Source organism: Scyliorhinus torazame, chromosome 5, assembly GCF_047496885.1.
Source record: "Scyliorhinus torazame isolate Kashiwa2021f chromosome 5, sScyTor2.1, whole genome shotgun sequence".
Taxonomy (NCBI): Eukaryota; Metazoa; Chordata; class Chondrichthyes; order Carcharhiniformes; family Scyliorhinidae; genus Scyliorhinus; species Scyliorhinus torazame.
This window is the reverse complement of record NC_092711.1, coordinates 110,705,119-110,725,587: the sequence shown is the minus strand read 5'-3', so window position 1 is coordinate 110,725,587 and position 20,469 is coordinate 110,705,119. Positions and strand designations below refer to the sequence as shown.

At 49.4% G+C, this 20,469-nt stretch overlaps 1 protein-coding gene across 1 annotated transcript; it reads right to left on the bottom strand.

The window, feature by feature from the left end:
* Positions 1-15,391: 15,391 nt before the first annotated feature.
* Positions 15,392-20,359, bottom strand: LOC140421653 (uncharacterized). Its single transcript, XM_072506457.1, has 3 exons — positions 20,159-20,359; positions 18,116-19,988; positions 15,392-16,809 (listed from the first exon to the last, which is right to left on the bottom strand). The coding sequence occupies exon 2, from the start codon at positions 19,661-19,663 to the stop codon at positions 18,593-18,595; it is 1,071 nt and encodes a 356-aa protein (XP_072362558.1). The 5' UTR covers positions 19,664-19,988; positions 20,159-20,359; the 3' UTR covers positions 15,392-16,809; positions 18,116-18,592.
* Between the last annotated feature and the right edge of the window lie 110 nt (positions 20,360-20,469).

Genomic DNA, 20,469 nt, shown 5'->3' with positions numbered 1-20,469 from the left:
GGACGCAGGATTTAGTGAGAGGGAGGAACTGAAGGAGATCAATATTAGTAGAGGAATGGTGTTGGGGAAATTGATGGGATTGAAGGCTGATAAATCCCCAGGGCCTGATAATCTGCATTCACAAGTAGTTAAGGAAGTGGCTCCAGAAATAGTGGATGCATTGGTGGTCATCTTCCAGGATTCTATAGACGCTGGAACAGTTCCTGCAGATTGGAGGGTGGAGTATGTAATTCCACTATTTAAAAAGGGATCTAGAGAGAAAACAGGGAATTTTAGACCAGTAAGCCTGACATCGGCAGTGGGGAAATATCAAGAATTCATTATCAAAGATTTTTTAGCAAAGCACTTACAAATCAGTGGCAGGATCAGACAGAGTCAGCATGGATTTATGAAGGGGAAATAATGCTTGACAAATCTACTGGAATTCTTTGAGGGTGTAACTGGTAGAGTTAACGAGGGAGAGCCAATGGATGTGGTATATTTGGACTTTCAGATGACTTTTGACCAAAGTCCCGCACAATATATTAGTGTGTAAAATTGAAGCACAGGGGATTAGCGGTAGTATATTGAGATGGATAGAAAACTGTTTGTCAGGCAGGAAACAAAGAGGAATTAATGCTCTTTTTCAAATTGGCAGGCAGTGACTAGTGGGGCACCGCAGGGATCCCTGCTGGGACCCCAGTATTCACAAGATATATTGATGATTTAAAAAAAAAATTTTAAGTACCCAATTCGTATTTTCCAATTAAGGGGCAATTTAGTGTGGCCAATTGACCTATCCTGCACATCTTTGGGTTGCGAGGGTGAGACCCCTGGAGACAGGGGGAGAACTTGGCTCCACACAGACAGTCACCCGGGGCAGGATTGAACCCTGGTCTTCAGCACCGCGAGGCAGCTGTGCTAACCACTGTGTCACCCTATATATTAATGATTTAGATGAGGGAACAAAATGCAATATCTCCAAATTTGCAGATGACACAAAGCTAGGTGGAGGGTGAGCTGCGAGGAGGATGCAGAGATCCTTCAGTGTGATTTGGTCAAGTTGAGTGAGTGGGCAAATGAATGGCAGATGCAATATAATTTGTAGAAATGCGAGGTTATCCACTTTGGGATCAAAAGTGAGAAGGCAGGCTATTATCTGAACGGCCATAGATTAGGAGAGGGGTCTATGCAATGAGACCTGGGTATCCTCGGATACCAGCCATTGAAGGGAAGCATGCAGCTACAGCAGGCGGTAAAGAAAGTAAATGGTATGCTAGCGGATTGGAGTACAGGAGCAGGGTTATCTTGCTGCAATTGTACTCATTATACTCAAAGAATTATTCTAAGATAGGATCTATGCACATTTGGAAATGAATGGTCTTATTAGTGACAGACAGCATGGTTTTGTACGAGAGACGTCATGTCTCACTAATTTGATTGAATTATTTGAAGAGGTGACAAAAATGATTCATGAGGGAAGGTCTGTGTATGTTGTCTACATGGACTTCAGTAAAGCATTTGATAAGGTCCCTCATGGCAGGCTGGTGCAAAAGATTAGATCACATGGGGTCAGGGGTGAACTAGCTGGATGGATCCAGAACTCGTTTCCCCACAGTAGACAGAGGATAGCAGTGGAAGGGTGTTTTTCCAAATGGAGGTCTGTAACTAGTGGATTCCTCAGGGATCAGTTCAGGGACCTCTGCTCTTTGTAATATATATAAATGACTTGGAAGAAAACGTAGCGGGTCTGATTAGCAGGTTTGCGGGTGATACTAAGATTGCAGGAGTTGCGGACAGTGGTGAAGATTGTCAGAGAATACAACAGGATATAGATAGGCTGCAAAATTGGGCAGAGAAATGGCAGATGGAATTTAACCCGGACAAATGCGAGGTGATGCATTTTGGTAGATCCAGTGCAGGTGGGAGCTATAAAATAAATGGCAGAACCATCAGGAGCATAGACAAGCGGAGAGATCTGGGCGTGCAGGTCCACAGATACTTAAAAGTGGCAGCACAGGTGGAAATGAAAATGAAAATCGCTTATTGTCACGAGTAGGCTTCAATGAAGTTACTGTGAAAAGCCCCTAGTCGCCACATTCCGGCGCCTGTTCGGGGAGGCTGGTACGGGAATTGAACCGTGCTGCTGGCCTGCCTTGGTCTGCTTTAAAAGCCAGCGATTTAGCCCAGTGAGCTAAACCAGCCCCTTATGGTGGTGGTGAAGAAAGCAGATAGCATGCTTGCCTTCGTAGGACGGGGGTATCGAGTATAAAAGCTCGAACATTGTGTTACAATTACATAGAATTGGTTTAGCACAGGGCTAAAGTGCTGGCTTTTAAAGCAAACCAAGGCAGGCCAGCAGCACGGTTCAATTCCCGTACCAGCCTCCCCGAACAGGTGCCGGAATGTGGCGACTAGGGGCTTTTCACAGTAACTTTATTTGAAGCCTACTTGTGACAATAAGTGATTTTCATTTCATTTCACATAGAATGTTGGTTAGGCCACATTTGGAATACTGTGTCCAATTCTGGTCACCGCACTACCAGAAGGACGTGGAGGCTTTGGAGAGAGTACAGAAAAGGTTTACCAGGATGTTGCCTGGTATGGAGGGTATTAGCTATGAGGAGAGATTGAATAAACGGGATTGTGTTCCCCAGAGAGACGGAGGTTGAGGGGCGACCTGATAGAAGTTTATAAAATTATTAGGGGTATAGATATGGTGAACAGTTGGAGGCTTTTTTCCAGGGCGGAAATGACAATTACAAGGGGACACAAGTTCAAGGTGAGGGGGGAAAAGGTTCAGTGGAGATGTGCGGGGGAAGGTTTTTACAAGTTAGCGACTTTTAAGACTTATCTGGATAGCCATATGAACAGACGGGTTCTAGAAGGATACAGGCGGTTGGTCTAGATAGGACACGTGATCACCGCAGGTTTGGAGGGCCGAAGGGCCTGTTCCTGTGCTGTATTGTTCTTTGTTCCATACAGGGCCTTGGTGAGGCCGTACCTGGAATATTGTGTGTAATTTTGGTCTCCTTATCTGAGGAAGGATGTTCTTGCTCTAGAGGGAGTGCAGCGAAGGTTTATCAGACTGATTCCTGGGATGGTGGGACTGTGGACTGACGTATGAGAGATTGAATCTGTTCGGATTGTATTCGCTGGAGTTCAGAGAACGGGGGATCTCATAGAAACCTATAATATTCTAACAGGGCTTGATAGGGTAGATGTAGGAAAGATTTTCCCGAAGGCGGGAGTGTACAGAACCAGTGGTCGCAGTCTGAGGATACGAGGTAGACCATTTAGGACAGAGATGAGGAGAAATGTCTTCAACCAGAGAGTGGTGAGCCTGTGGAATTTGTTACTACAGGAAATAGTTGAGGCCAATACATTGTATGTTTTCAAGAAGCAGTTAGATATAGCATTGAGGGCGAAGGGGATCAAAGAATATGGAGGGGGAAACGGGATTCGGCTATGGAGTTGGATGATAAACTATGATCAGAATGAATGGCGGAGCAGGTGCAAAGGGTCAAATTATCTCTTCCTGCTCCTATTTTTTATGTTTCTATGTAATCCCTTCCCCACACTAAGAGCAGGTGAATGGTCTCTCCCCAGTGTGAACTCGCTGGTGTGACTGCAGACTGGATAACTGTGTGAATCCATTCCCACAGAGGGAGCAGGTAAATGGCTTCTCCCCAGTGTGAACTCGCTGATGTCTCTGCAGGATGGATGTATCAATAAATCCCTTCCCACACTGAGAGCAGGTGAACGGCCTCTCCCCAGTGTGAATTCGCTGGTGTGTCTGCAGGCTGGATAAATCACTGAATCTCTCCTCACACCGAGAGCACGTGAATGACGTCTCCCCAATGTGAACTCGCTGATGGCTCCGCAGACTGGCTAACCAAGTGAATCCCTTCCCACACTGAGAGCAGGTGAATGGCTTTTCCCCAGTGTGAAGTCGCTGGTGTGTCTGCAGGATGGATAACGAAGTAAATCCCTTCCCACACTGAGAGCAGGTGAATGGCTTTTCCCCAGTGTGAAGTCGCTGGTGTGTCTGCAGGATGGATAACGAAGTGAATCCCTTCCCACACTGAGAGCAGGTGAACGGCCTCTCCCCAGTGTGAATTCGCTGGTGTGTCTGCAGGATGGATAACGAAGTGAATCCCTTACCACAGATGGAGCAGGTGAATGGTCTCTCCCCAGTGTGAACTCGCTGGTGTGTCTGCAGACTGGATAACTGTGTGAATCCATTCCCACAGAGAGAGCAGGTGAACGGCTTCTCCTCAGTGTGAACTCGCTGATGTCTCTGCAGGATGGATGAATCAATAAATCCCTTCCCACACTTAGAGCAGGTGAATGGCCTCTCCCCAGTGTGCCTGCGTCGATGAATCTCTAGCCTCGATGGGAATCTGAATCCCTTCCCACAGTCCCCACATTTCCACGGTTTCTCCATGTTCTGGGTCTCCTCGTGTCTCTCCAGATTGGACAATCAGCGGAACTTTGTCTACACACAGAACATGTGCTCTGTCTCTCCTCACTGTGAATGGTGTGATGTTTTTTCAGGCTGTGTAACTGGTTGACGCTCTTTCCACAGTCAGTTCACTGGAACACTCTCACTCGGGTGTGTTGTGTGGGTCTCGGTGCTTTTCCAGTCACGCTCACATTTAAAATCTTTTGAAGCCGACAGATTGGACAAACATTTCTCCTTCTCGCCGATGATATTCAGAGCCCAATGATATTCAGATCAGAAGGAATCGAGTGAGTTTGTCACATCGAGACGTGATGTTTGAGATTTCTGTCTGTAATTCCGCCTCTTCCAATATCCTTTAAAAACAATTTACAAAAGTCATCATTGTCAGTAGAGGATAGAAATTCAGAACAGACGGTTCTAGTTCCGATGGGGCATTATTTCCTCTCTCGTTCTCCAAAAGCTGTAAATCTCCATCCCACACACTCTCCCTCCATTCTCACTCTGCTGTACCTAATACTCACCCTCCCAATTCTCCTGAAGGTGCTCATTCATCTTGATTGACAGATCCAAGCTCAGCTCACTGCTTCTTGACCAGGACACAGCCGTTAGAACAGGAGCAAGAGTAGGCCATTCGGCCCACCGAGTCTGCTCAACCATTCAATGAGATCCTTGGCCGATCTACCTCAGCACCATTTTCCCACACGGTCCCCATATCCCTCGATCACTTCAATATCTAGAAACCTATCAATATTTGTCTTGAACATACCTGATGACTGAGGCTCCACATTCCTCTGGGGTAGAGAATGCCAAAGCTTCACCACATCCTCGAGTGAAGAGATCCCTCCTCATTTCAGCTTTCTCTCTATTTTCCTACCTGTTCCCCATAACCCTCAACTCCATTGTCAAAAAATATCTGTCAAACTTTATTTATTTATTTATTTAAAAAAAAAAAATTTTTTTAAGAGTAGCCAATTATTTTTCTTTGAATGAAGGGGCAATTTAGCGTGGCCAATCCACCTAACCAGCACATCTTTGGGTTGTGGGGGCGAAACCCACACAGACATGGGGAGAATGTGCAAACTCCACACAGAGAGTGACCCAGGGCCGGGATTCGAACCCGGGTCCTCAGCGCCGCAGTCCCAGTGCTAGCCACTGCTCCACATGCTGCCCTCATATCTGTCAAACTTGTGCTTCAATATATTCATATATTCAATGACCCCCAGATACAACTGGTCCCTGTGGAAGAGAAATCCAAAGACTAACAACCCTCTGAGGGAAGAGATGACTGGAAATCTATAATGGAGCTGCAGTCTTATATTACAAGACGAGAAATAATTATACATTTACTTTATTACAGAACGGTAAATAATATATCTAATCTGTACCATGTAACAACACTAGACATATCTCTGTCCATTATTAATTTAATTGCCCTGAAGTGTCTGCCATCTCCTGGGGAATCCACCCATTTAATTGTGAACATTAGGAAAGAGACAATCCTTTTTTGAAATAAATTTAGAGTAACCAATTATTTTTTTCCAATTAAGGGGCAATTTAGCGTGGCCAATCCACCTACCCTGCACATCTTTGGGTTTTGGGGGTGAGACCCATACAGACACGGGGAGAATGTGCAAACTCCATACGGACAGTGGCCCAGGGCCAGGATCAAACCCGGGTCCTCGGCTAACCACTGAACCACTGTACCTGCCCTTATAGTGATGACTTTTGTGAACGCCTTTTACAGGATACTACAAGGGGAGGATTTACAGATGGAAACTCAAAACAAACTTCACATCAAGATTTTACAGAGTCACTCCATTCATCAGGACCTGAATATCATTGGCCCGTGAATGTGGAAGAAGAAATGTTTGTCTGTGGGAAAAGATTTTCAAGATCAGTGTGACTAAAAAAAAAACGATTCACACATGACTCGAGTGTCTGTGGGAAAAGATTTTCAAGATCAGTGTGACTAAAAAAAAACCCGATTCACACATGACTCGAGTGAGAGTGTTCCAGTGAACTGACTGTGGAAAGAGCTTTAACCAGTTACACAGTCTGAAAATATACCTCACCATTCAGAGTGGGGAGAGACCGTATACGTGCTCTCTGTTGGGACAAGACTTCAACAGATCATCAAACGTGGAAAGCGACAAGGACACCAGCAGCATGCTGAAACCATGGAAATACGGGAAGGGATTCAGGTCCCCATGTGAGCTGGAGACTGATCACCATAGTCATACCGGCGGCAGACCATTCACCTGTTCTGAGTGTGGATAGGGATTCACTCAGTTATTCCAGTGAGGATTTATCCTCGAGGTGGGCAATATCATCGTTCTTTTTCTTTTTGTTCTGAGAGGGGTTGCCCCGCCAGAAGCTGGTGAATGAGAGTGAGATGGGGGCTGCAGTTGTTGAACCAGTTTTGGCTGGTCTTGTCTGGGTCTGAGCCTGGGGGGGTTTGGTTTCAATTTATGTATTATGTGGGGCGTTGGCAGGAAATGGGGTTGGGAGAGAGGGGTTAGCTTGCTGGTGATGACTATAGAACTGTTTTTGTTTTACTCTCAGGGCGTGTGTGGCGGCCATCTTGTGTGGGCCCTTGGCCTGTATCTTTTGAGGATTTACTCGATCGTCCCTCACGATGGAAATGGCTGACTCCATGATGGGGAAGTGGGGGTGGGAGACCCTGGATTCGGCTGGTCATCTAGAATGTTAGGGGATTGGGTGGTTCAGTGAAGAGGTCGAGTGTTTTTGCTCACTGAGAGAATCTAAATGCTGGTGTGGTGTTCTTGCAGGAGACTCACTTGCAGGTTAGAGATCAGACCAGGGTGGCACAGTGGCGCAGTGGTTAGCACTGCTCCCTCATGGCGCTGAGGTCCCAGGTTCGATCCTGGCCCCGCGTCATTGGCTGTGTGGAGTTTGCTCATTCTCCCCATGTCTGCATGGGCTTCGCCCCACAACCCAAAGCTGTGCAGGTTAGGTGTATTGGCCACGTGAAATTGCCCCTTAATTGGAAAAAAAAATAATTGGGTACTCTAAATATATAGAAGAAAAAAATAGAGATCAGACCAGATGGCAGCGGGGTGAGCCAAGAGTTTCACTCAGGCTTTGACGAAGGGCTCGAGCTGCTGCAATTCTAATCAATAAACAGATTCCTCTTTCGGTCACTGGGCTTGTTGCGGACACTAATGGGAGATACATGGTGGTCAATGGGTCGTTGGCAGGTACATTGGTGGTGAATGTCTATGCCCCTTACTGGGACGATGGGCAGCACGGCAGCCCAGTGGTTAGCACTGTTGCTTCACAGCGCCAGGGACCCAGGTTCAAATCCCGGCTTGGGTCACTGTGCGGAGTCTGCACGTTCTCCCCGTGTCTGCGTGGGTTTCCTCCGGGTGTTCTGGTTTCCTCCCACAGTTCCAAAAGATGTGCTGTTAGGTAATTTGAACATTCTGAATTCTCCCTCAGAGTACCTGAACAGGCGCTGGAATAGGTGACTCGGGGATTTTCACAGTAACTTCTCTGCAGTGTTAACAATAAAGAATGTGGCAATAATAAAGATTATTATTATGCAGCATTTGTGAAAAAAATGTTGGGATCCATCCCAGACCTGGACACAGATCAATTGATTCTTGGAGGGGACTTCAATTGTGTTCTGGATCTTAAATGAACTGGTCCAAGCCCATTCAACCTCTACAATATCACAGAAAAAGGAAATGAAACCAGACAGACCATCCAACATCGACCCAGGCACCAGAAACGACAATGCAAACCCGGCAAAAGATTTTTAAAAACTGTTCCCATCAGCAGATTATAAAAGGATGACGGGACACAGATTTAAGGTTGTGAACAAGATCTACAGGGGAGATAGGAGGTAGTCATTTTATACAATCTGGAACTCAATGCTTACACACAAAGGCTGATAATCTCCAGGTCCTGATAATTCGAACAGTGGTGTCAGAATTTGATGTGAGGATTGGTTGTGAGTTTCCTGTCTGCGAATCCCTTTCTAAGCTTACAAAGGCACCATTGTCAGTCCAGAAATTTAATTCAGGAAAGATAAATATTTCGCCTGGTTTGAATTTGCTGTGTGTAAATCCTCCCCTACTAATCCCCTGTAAAACGAGTTTCCAAAATTAATCACCGTCAGTCCAGGAAAGAAATCCACTACATTCTCCCCTCCTGCTCCCTGATCCAGGATGCACACTCACCCCCTTGTCATCAGCACTCCCCTGATTTGAAGGTGATGTTGACACAGGATTGCGAGTTTCTGCCCTGCATCTTCATGTGACTGAACAGAGCCACAGAGCTTTGAACACATGGGCAGGATGTCCAATGAGACAGTGAAATCCGGAGAGCAGGATTTGCTTCCTTTTCTTTCCATCTCTGTCACCGCTTTGCATCATCAATAAGACATTTAGACTCAAAGACAAATCCAGTTTAATGGACAAGTTGTCTCCATTCTGAACAATGGGGAACAAGCTCCGCCCACTCATTGAAACATCGCCCCGACAAAGATGACAAACGCGCATGCGCCCTGATGCACATCCAATAAAGATGGCGGCCGTTAACCTCAGCCAAAAGGAGTTGCAGTTCTGCTCGGTACAAACTGGGTCCCGGAACTTTTTTTCCGCGGTTTGCGGCTGACAACAGCTTTACACAACGTTACCGCCCACCCTCTCCATCTCTCGCTCCCTCCATATTGTTAAACGCCTCTTACCAATTTACGATCTGAAAAAGACTTCCTTCTCCTTCGCCATTACCCACACTGCGCATGCTTCAATCACAGCGGGCCCCGCCCCTCATTCACTCCGATTGGTTGGAGGACCAGCCGCCCTCACTCGGTCCTCCACTACCGCCTCCTCTTCCTATTGGTCGAGACCTGCCGTCAATCACCTGGACATTGTGACGGTGACAGATGGTGAGAACAGCCACAGGCTCAGGCTGACTCGCTGATTGTTCCTGTCTCTGACTCCTCCGCCTCTCCAATCCCCTCTTCTGCTGCCCCACCCTCTGTCCTCCCTCCCCTCTGAGGTTGGAATGGGACCACCTGGGACTGCAGGCCCTGCCCTCTGTCTGAGGTGGGAGTGGGACCACCTGGGACTGCAGGCCCTGTCCTCTGACCCCCCCCCCCCCCCCCACCACTCTGTCTGAGGTGGGAGTGGGGCCACCTGGGACTGCAGGCCCTGACCTCTGTCCTCCCACCCCTCTGTCTGAGGTGGAAGTGGGACCACCTGGGGCTGTCGTGAAGACCAAGGGCTTTGTTTTGGGTCCCACAGGGCTGAAGAGTGCCGTCCACCCACCTATTCACCACCTGTGGCGGGTGTGGGGCAGCCTGGGACATTGTTTTAGGCCCCTCCAGGGCTGAAGAACGCTGTCCCGTTCTGCTGTTGCCCTGCAGCACCTTTCCTCGTGGCATCTGCTGTTGTGGTGCCACGTCCATTCCCCCCTTTTCCTACTACCCTGGTCTCAGTTACACCGCCGAGCTGTACCTCGGATGGTCAGGGGCATCCTCCACTCTGCCGGGGGCAGGGCGGCCAAGAACCAATGCGGGGGCGGCCCTCTCGCCTTTCCACCTACTAATGAGGCAACCTGGGGGTCAAATGTTATGCCCACCCCACCATGCCCATCGAGGCGTGCACTCATGCGATGGCCGGGGGCTTCGGCGACTCGACCATTGTAGCCGCCTCTAGGATGTACGGCAAGGGCATGATTTTCCTGAGGGCCGAGCAGGCGATCCACCATGTCCTGGAAAGGGAGCTCACGGTGGGTGGGACACACGTGGCGGTGGATCCACTGGAGGCCATCGCTGAACGTGTGGTTCTTTCAAACGTCCTGGCCTACCTCCCCACCGAGCTTCTCCTCCCCATCTCAACCTACTGGGGGAGGTCAGGTCCGGGGTGGAGCCACTGACACTCGGCCTGCGGGACCTCTCTCTCCGCCATGTATACCACTTCCGGCGTCAGGTTTTTGTCCACCTGACCCGGGAGGAGGTCACAGAGGGAGGTTTTGTGGTTTCCCACCAAGGGGAGGACCATAAAGTGTTCTGGTCTGTGGCTGGCATGCGGTGCCATGCCTGCAGAGGGCTGGGGCATATTCGTCGGAACTGCCCCACCCTAATGGCCACCACCAACACCACCTCCAGGGCGGCTGCGGCTGGCACTGACCCCATCTCCTCTTCGTCTTCCCAACAGCCGGCCCCTGACAACACCGGAGGAGCCTCCGCTAGACCAGGAGCGGCCTAAAAAGGCCAAAGACGGCACAGCGGTTGGACCGCGCCCATCCACAACTTGGTCCCATCACGGGTACTGACCCTGTGCCCGCCCCAACCAACTCTAAGGCCGCAGCCTGACCTTGGGACACATCCGCCGCCTCGCAACATCCTGGGGTGCCTGGAGAGACCACCACACGGGCTCCAGAGGGCAGTGGGGACCCTATGTACGGCCCCGAGCATGAGGCTGTTTCAGCCTCACCACAGTCCCAGGGGCTGGGCGATGCGCGGGGGGGAGGGGGGTGGTGTTGACGCTGCTGAGGGCCCTCCAGCGGTGGAGGCCCCGCAGCAAGGTGATCCTGCCCCCTGCAAGCTCCGCCTGCCTCGGGTGGAGGAGCTGGTGCATCTCGCTACCCCCTCTCCAGGCGAGCGGGGTTTGGTATCTCCTGTGTTTATTCCCATCACCCTGATGCCCAGTCCCGTTAAAAAGGTCAAGGTGGCCTCCAAGGCCACCGAGATGCCCGAGCATGGAGGCCCGGGGCCTGGCGGAGACGTGACCCCCGAGGGCTCGTTCCGCCCGGTACAGTTTTACACCCCGGTCACCTCCTTTTGTTCATCGCGGCAACCACCAGTGTCCTTATATATTCGGGTCATGGGCGTGCGACGGCGAGGAAGGCTCCCCGCTCACAACACCCAAGCAGATGATGCCAGGTTCCATCCCAGAGCTGTTCCCGGACCTCCTTGGTGGTCTCTCCCAGGGCTCGGCATCGACGGCGGGGTCGGAGCCGTCCACGGACATTGTATCGTGGTGGGGAGCCTGCAAGGAACCCGCCTGAGAACGATCCTGGGGGTGGAATGAAATGAGAAGTTAAATGAAAATCGCTTGTCACAAATCGGCTTCAAATGACGTTCCTGTGAAAAGCCCCTAATTGCCACATTCCGGAGCCTGTTTGGGGAGGCTGGTACAGGAATTGAACTGTGCTGCTGCCCTGCCTTGATCTGCTTTAAAAGTCAGCTATTTAGCCCTGTGCTAAACCAGCCCTGGATCAACTCGGACCAAGGGCTAGCCGGTGGGCCCACGGCGCCCGCCACACTCCACGTAGCGGGGGGCTCGTGCTCAGGCAGTGACCGCTCGCAGGAGGAAGGCTGCTCAGTAGCGGGCGAGGAGGATTTAGATGCTCTCTGCAGCTAGTGCCCTCATGCCCGGCACTCAGTCTCCCCCCGGGCATTTTTGAAGAGCATCATGGTCACCGGGACTGTGTGCGGCTGGCCCTGGAGAGCTGGGGAAATCTGGCGCTGCTTTCGTGTCCAAAGCAGAGATCTGGTATGTCGAGCGCCTTCCTGTCTCTTGACCAGGAGAAGGCGTTCGACAGGGTGGGGCACGAGTATTTGCTCGGGACTTTGCGAGCTTTCAGGTTCAGACGCACTTTGTTGCCCTTATCCGATTACTGTACGCTGCCTCGGAGTGTCTGATTAAGGTTAACGGGTCCCTGACGGTGCCCCTTCGCTTTGGGAGAGGAGTGCATCAGGGCTGCGCCTTGTCCGGCCAGTTTTATTCTATTTGCGTGGAGCCTTTCCTGCGCCTCCTGCGGAGGAGGTTGTCGGAGCTGGTTCTGCATGAACCGGGCATTGGGGTGGTTCTTTCGGCTTATGCTGAGGACGTGCTCCTTATGTTCACTGATCCTGGTGACCTGCGGAGGATGCGAGAGTGCCTGTGTACTTTGCCGCGTCTTCTGCTGGGATTAACTGGGCTAAATGTTCCGGACTCCTGGTCGGTCCATGGCAAATGGACCCCCTCCCAGAGGAGCTCAGGCCCTTCAGCCGGAGCCGGACCAACATCCTCTGCCTGGGAGTCCATCTTTGCCCGGCAGAGGAAGCCTGGCCGGTGAACTGGCAGGAGTTGGAGACCGAGGTCACCGCTCGCATGGGACGCTGGACAGGACTGCTCCGAGTGCTGTCCCACAGGGGTCGAGTTCTCGTCATAAACCAGCTGGTTGCCTCCATGTTGTGGTACCGGCTGGTCACTTTGACTCCTCCCCCTGACTTTGTCACACGCATCCAGAGAATTCTGATTCGGTTCTTCTGGAACAGTGGATTGCACTGGGTCGCTGCGGAGGTGTTGCATCTCCTGATTGCGGAGGGCAGTTTGGCGCTGGTGTGCCTTCGCACCCAGGGAGCGACTTTCCGCCTTCAGAGTCTGCAGCGTTACCTGTACGTTGAGCCTCCTCCACGATGGTGTGCCCTGGCGACGTATTTCTTCTGCCAGGTGTATGGCCTGAACTACCATGTGTAGCTCCTGTTCGTTGACCAGCTAAGTTTTCAGAGTTCTTTGTTGGCACTGCCCATCTTGCACCAGGACCTCCTCAAAGTCTGGAACATGGTCGCCACGCACCGCAGCTCTCCCCCGTTAGGAGTAGTGGCTAACGTAAGGGAGCCGCTGTTCAGGAATCCGCACCTCCGCCAATATCCATTCCGGTGACTGGCCGAGCGGAGGGCTGTGGATGCCGGGTGACCAGGATTGGGACGTGCTGGGTGGTGGAGGTGTGGGCTGGATAATGCCCTACAAGCTCGCCGAGCACAGAGAAGTGTCCGTCCAGCGCGCGGCCAAAGGCATCCGAGGCCTCAAATCAGTCGTGCTTGGCCCAGTGGGCACACTTGGACTCGAGACGGCGCAGTTGTGCGGTGGCATCCCGTCTGGGCGGATGCCAGCTTGGATGGAATTCTACACTTGTCCCAGGCACTGGGACCCGCCCCCCCCCCCCTCCGCAGGCGGCGGTGCCCCACAATCCCAGCCGCCTTTCGAAAATACCCTCCTTTTCGCACCGCGCGGAGGGGTTTCCTGTATGGCCTGCAATTGCACACTTTCCACCTCCTTGCCCTCGCCTGCCGTCCGGACACGCCTTGGCGTGCCTTGTTGTCGTCCGGCGGTGGAGGTCCCTCTACGGACGCATCCTCCCCATAAAACATGGGGACCTGGGGTGGAGGGTGTTGCACAGGGCAGTGCCGTTCAACTGGAGTATATCCTGCATCCAGCACTTAGTCTGGTGTGATACGCGGTGTGAAAACTAAGTAAAGTTAAGCCACCACACGGCCTCCCCAGAGACCTCACACTTTTGCGGCCTGGTGGAGACTGTGGACCGTGTATGTTGTCTGTCCTATGCTGCACTTCCTTTTTGCTTTCCTTACAATGTTGTTGTTGGAATTTTGTTTGCACTTCAGCCCCACGCTCCTGATCTACGGACGTCCGGTGCGGAGGGGGGCGGGGAAGGCGGAGGACCTCCTTGTGAACCTGCTCCTGGGCCTGGCCAAACTTGCCATTAATAGGTCCAAGCAGCGGCGACCAAGGGGGTCATCCGACCTGACTGTCTGACCCTCTTCCGCAGTCTTGTTCGCGGCCGGGTGTCCCTGGAGCATGCGGTGTCCATGGGTACGGTCGAGGCCTTCCGTGCTCGGTGGGCGCCTCAGGGGTTGGGCTGCCTTATAGACCCTGATTTCAGCACTTTGATTTGACGGGTTTTGTTAAGTTTCCGTTTCCTTTCCAGTTCTTTTTGGGCTGTGCTCCATTCGTTGTTTGGGAGCAGCCCCCTTTGTTTTGACCATAAGTTAATTTTTGTTCCTTTACATAGTTTTCACACAGTGTATCACGCCAGATTAAGTGGCGGATGCTGTGTGGTGATAAACGCAGCAGGTTATCACTCACAAATCTCAAAAAACAAAAAATAAAAAAGTTATAATTATCTGCCCTTCTCATATGAAATTGTTAAACCCTGTAAAACCACAGGGTCTCAGACAAAAATAGTGGAGCTGAGGCCCAGAGGAGAAACAGCAAAGGATTCATTCACTTTTAGAGTAACAAACACAGTGTCTGTTCCAATAATAAGAGTCAGGCTGCAGTGTGAGAGTGAACACATCATTGGATCCAATATAATGATAATACAGTCAGTATCGAGAGAATCATAACTAAAGTTTGGTTTTCACAGTGAGTTAGTCATGGTTTGTTGACAACATAACATAATCCGCTTCTGGTGTCTGTTACTCTGCCACTGTTAGACCATAACCTTTAAAAAAAAAAAAATTAGAGTACCCAATTCATTTTTTTCCCCATTAAGGGGAAATTTAGTGTGGTCAATCCACCTACCCTGCACATCTTTGTGTTGTGGGGTGAGACCCACGCAGACACAGGGAGAATGTGCAAACTCCACACGGACAGTGACCCTGGGCCGGGATCGAACCCGGGACCTTGGCACCGTGAGACAGCAGTGCTAAGCACTCCCACCGTGCTGCCCCCTTTATTGGACAATAACCTGCCTTTTATTCCAATTCTGGTGTATGTCACCACTGCAGGTCCTGGGCTGACTGGAGTCTGGTATAACAGAGTGTGGTTCCAGTGTCTCTGAGGTCATTTCAACTGCAGATAATCTGATGTTAATGGAGACAAAAGGCCCAATAAACATCCAATTGTAATAGGAGGACAAGGTGAAAGGAAGCAATGATATTTTGAGGGTTGTGTTGTGGTGAGTGTCACTGGGAGGTGTGGGATAAAACAGGAATGGAAACAGGAATGGAAACGTGTGACTGACTCCACCTGACTGAGAGCTGTTATACCCAAGGAGACAGCAATGAGGACATGGGGAACTCCAGAGATTTCTGATATCTGAGGTACATCTGGTCGAGGAACTGAAAATTTTCAGATCCTTCTCACAGTTCTCGAGTTACACAGTCACACAGGAAATGTATCTGACAGCTCATCAAAACCAAAGTTTTAATCTTCTCTTTGAGACACACTGTGATTGAAAAGGTCAAATGTTAAAACATCAGTTTGAGCAAAATTCAGAATGTCACAAAGATGAGTGAACTGTCCAATTAACCCCATTCACCATAACTCTGCCAATTTACCCTCTGCAAGTGTTTATCCAATTCCCTTTGAAAGTTACTGTGAAATCTGCTTCCAGCAGCCGGTTGGTGTGAATTCCAGATCACATCACATCACTGTGTAAAAACAATTCTCCTCATCACCCCCTTGGGTTCTGTTGTCAAATACCTTAAATCTCTGTGTCCTCTGGTTACAAACCCTCCTGCTCTTGGGAAACAGTTTCTCCCCATCGACACTATCACAAATCCTTCCTCATTTTAAACACCTCTATTACATCTCCTCTTCACCTTCCCTGATATCAGAGGGACAATCCCGGTTTACCCTGCACTGAAGAGTCACAAGGCAGCTCGGAGCATAGTGGTTAGTACAATTGCGTCACGGCTCCAGGGTCCCAGGTTCGATTCCCGGCTTGGGTCACTGTCTGTGTGGAGTCTGCCCGTTCTCCCGGTGTGTGCGTGGGTTTCCTCCGGGTACTCCGGTTTCCTCCCACAGTCCAAAGATGTGCAGGTTAGGTGGATTGGCCATGCTAAATTTCCCTTAGTGTTGGGTGGGGTTACTGGATTATGGGGATAGGGTGGAGGTGTGGGCTTGGGAAGGGTGGTCTTTCCAAGAGCCGGTGCAGACTCGATGGGCTGAATGGACTCCTGCACTGTAAATTCTATGATTTCTAAGGACTCAAAATGTTAACTCTGTTTCTCTCTGTACCGATGCTGCCAGAACTGCTGAGTTTTTCCTACAGACAAAAAAAGAAAAAAAAAGTTTTTTCCAACATTTTATGTTTTTCTCCCTCTTTTTCTTTCTTCAATCTATCACAAACACTTCATGATTTGAACACCTCAATTGAATAGGAACAGACAAAGATCAAGAGAGATACAGAGGAAAGGAGAGAGACTGACTGGGAGAAGAACTGAGAGATTTAAAAAAACAGAAAGATGAGGTGGCGAGAGATAAAAACTGAGAAATGGAGGAAACAAGTAACACAGAAAGAATGATATAGAATATAAGGGAGCAGGTTATCAGTTCCCAGCTACAGAGAGCAGAGGGAACTCAGTGACTGATTCACAGACACAGCCGGTTCTGTCCGGGAATGGAGACTCTGAACGGAAATAACCGGCTCATTTGTAAATGTCACCACAATGTGATCTGTGTGACTCTGCCCTGACTCTGTGGACAGATATAGGCCGCACTGACAGATGTTCTCACCAGATTGTGGCCTATGGGTTTATTTTCTGCTCAGAAGTGAGATGTGCGGATTGGAACCGGCAGCACAGAAACAGGAAGTTGTGTTACCTGAGAATGAAAAAGCAGGCGTCAGTTTCATGTTATCACCGTGAACAGTCTTCCTGCCTGTGAGGGTGAACTCACTCTGACAGCATCAAGAACACCCACACAGATTGCTGCTGGTCTCAGCATTACATTCACATCACTTTCCATTTTAAACAACAAAATATGAGGTTATTTAATTTTTTTACATGTTCACTGAATTGGAAGATGGACTGAGGATTATCACTGGGAGAAATAAGGGGACATTATACAAAATTACATTTTCCTCAAAGAGGGTTATTAGAAAATAGGAGATATAAAGTGAGTCAGGGCCAATCAGAGGGAGAGAGAGAGAAAGTGAGAGGTGGAGAGAGAAAGGATTGAGTCTCCATAAATGAGATGTTCACTCAGAAAACGGAGAGGTTCAGTGTGTTCGGTGCTTCTTCAGAGAGAGATAATGAGAGAAATGTTTAGTGAATTTAGGCGCTCTGTGAAATAGAAAGGTTAAAGGAGTGAGTGTCAGAGAGAAAGACAGAGAGAGGTGGGAGGTATGTGAAATGAGTGCGTGTGAGAGCGGAGAGAGGTTAAGTGAGAATCTGAGAGAGAAGAGAATGAGAGACAGGAGAGCAGGTTCACATACCCGAGGATCACTGAGAACGATCAGAATAAGGAGACAACCCAGAAAACGGCCAATAGGAATCTTCAGCTGAAAACATCACACATTCTTAAAGGGACAGTCGGAGCTCTGACACTGCTCAGCTCCCAGTTAAAAGGGCAGGCACAGCTTCGCCCTTTTCTCGGTTATGTTTATGATTGTTAAAGGCTGGTAGAGGTGAGGTTTATTTAAAAGGACAGAATGTGGGAAGCACAGATCAGTGAAACTGGGAATTCTTGGACACAGGCTGCAGCTCCTTCTTTATCTGGGAATGAAACTATTGTCTAATTCTCCCTGCTGTTACCAGGTTCCTGTGATGACCTCCTGCTGGTTTTTAATGCAAACGTCAACCAATCTATTTTAAGTAGGTTTCAATTCAATGAATTCATTGTGACTGTCACACAAACACATTAAAATGTTTTAGACGATTCCAATGCATTTTCAGCCTGGAAACTGAAACCAGCTGCTTTGCATTCAATCAGGAACATCAGTTTTACACCAATCGCGGATTTGACAGCACAGTGGGCTAAACAGCAGGCTTGTAATGCAGATCAAGGCTAGCAGCGTGGGTTTAATTCCCGTACCGGCCTCCTCGAATAGGCGCTGGAATGCAGCGACTAGGGGCTTTTCACAGGAACTTCATTGAAGCCTACATGTATAAGCAATTATTATTATTACATTTCCAGCATTCACCATTGTTCTTCCCGACTCTGAACACAGTTGTAAAGAAGACTGCTGTTCCATGTCTAGGGGTTCTGAGATTTGGAGGAGAGCGGATGGAACATATTTCTTACACATCTCAGGATTAAGTCCACACGGGGACTTTGCTGACAGTGAAGAGTGATGAGAAAGACCAAAGTGTCATTTGTTCCTCTCAGTGTGACCCTGAAGGACTGTGTCCAGGCTGAAGTTCTGTTCCTGCCAAATGATCCTCCCCCAGATTGTCCTTTCTGAGCTCCAGACCAGTGATGTTCAAAACTCAGGTGGGAAAGACAAAAATCTGCAACAACGTTTCAAACACATTTATTCAGAATAATAAACCTCATCAGCAGATTAAGACTGTCAGAGTGAACATTATTCAGTGCTGGACATGATTAACAGCATCAATCAGTCTTTAATCTAAACCTTGTAGTCGCTTGTGAACTCGCTGGTGTGTTAACAGGTGGGATGAGTGAGTAAACCCCTTTCCTCAGACATTGCAGTTGAATGGCCGCTCCCAGTGTGAACTCGATGATGTTTCAGAAGATAAGATAAATGAGAAAATTCCTTCCCACATATGGAGCAAGTGAACGGCCTCTCCCCACTGTGAACTCTCTGGTGTGTCAGCAGGTTGGATGACTGACTGAATCCCTTCCCACACACTGAGCAAGTGAACGGCCTCTCCTCACTGTGAACCTGCTGATGTGTCAGAAGGTTGTACGAACGTGTGAATCCCTTCCCACACACTGAGCAAGTGAACGGCCTCTCCTCGCTGTGAACCTGCTGATGTGTCAGAAGGTTGCACGAACGTGTGAATCCCTTCCCACATTCAGAGCAGGTGAACGGTCTATCCCCTGTATGAAGTTGCTGGTGTATCAGAAGGTTGGATGAATTAATGAATCCTTTCCCACAGTCAGAGCAGGTGAATGGCCTCTCCCCAGTGTGAATTCTCTGGTGGCTCAGTAGGGCAGATGGACGGCTGAATCCTTTCCCACACACAGAGCAGGTGAATGGTCTCTCCCCAGTGTGAGCGTATTGGTGTGTTAGTAAATCCTTTTTGTTTTTAAAGCTCTTCTCACAGTCAGGACAGTTAAAAAATTTGTTATCAGAGTGAACAAGTTGATGTGTCTGCAGGTGGGATGACTGAATGAATCTTTTCCCACACAAGGAACACGAAAACGGTCTCTCCCCAGTGTGAATACGTTGATGTGTCAGCAGATCCTTTTTACATTTAAAACTCTTCTCACAGTCAGGACATGTAAACGGTCTTTTATCAGTGTGAACAAGTTGATGAGTCACAATGTGGGATGACCGAGTGAATCCCTTCCCACACACAGGGCAGGTGAATGGCCTTTCCTCAGTGTGAACTCGCTGGTGTGTCAGAAGGTTGTATGAATGGGTGAATCCCTTCCCACAAATGGAGCAGAGGAACGGTCTCTCCCCAGTGTGACTGCGACGATGAACTTCCAGTTGTGATGGGTAACTGAATGCCTTCCCACAGTCCGCACATTTCCACAGTTTCTCCATGGTGAGGGGTCTTTATGTCTCTCCCGGTTGAAGCTTTGTCCACACACAAACATGCGTTTAATGTCTCCCTGCCGTGAATGATGCGATACTTTTTTTGAGGCTGTGTAACTGGTTAAAACTCTCTCCACAGTCAGTGGACTGGAAAACTCTCATTGGGGGTGGGTCTTGGTGCTTTTGCAGTCACACTGCTGAAACAGAACAAACACTTCTCCTTCCAAATTCAAAGCCTGACGATATTGAGCTCTCAATGAATTGAGTGACTGTCAGATTTCGATGTGATGTTTGGTTTGAGTTTTCTGTCGGCCAATCCTCCACTTCCAATATCCTGTAAAAGGAGTTTACAAAAGACATCACCTGTCAATCCAGGGTAGAAATTCTGAACAGACAATTCTAGTTTCTCTGGAACAATTTTCCCTCTCTTGTTCCCCCAAAGCTGTAAATCCCAGTCCCACACACTCACCCTCCTCCCTGGGCTGAAATCCAAACCCATCTCACCATCTGCATCATTTCTTTCCTCCACTCCCAGTTTTCTCGCTCCCTCTCCTCTGCCTGGGTTCAGTTCTCCAGCTCCTGTCTGCAGACTGACAATAAAACCAATGGGTCTTATTGGGGGGTTTGGGTTCTCACCATTGTCCCCGCTCGCAGCGGCTCTCATTCAGCCTCTGGAAGCCGCACTCACTCTCACTGCGGCTGCGCTCAGCCCGGAGCAGCACCGCGCATGCTCCACACAGAGAGGCGACTTCCGGGGCGCGTCCTGGCTCCAGTGACGAAGATAGGGCGTATTCATCCTCGCCCGGCATTGGGGG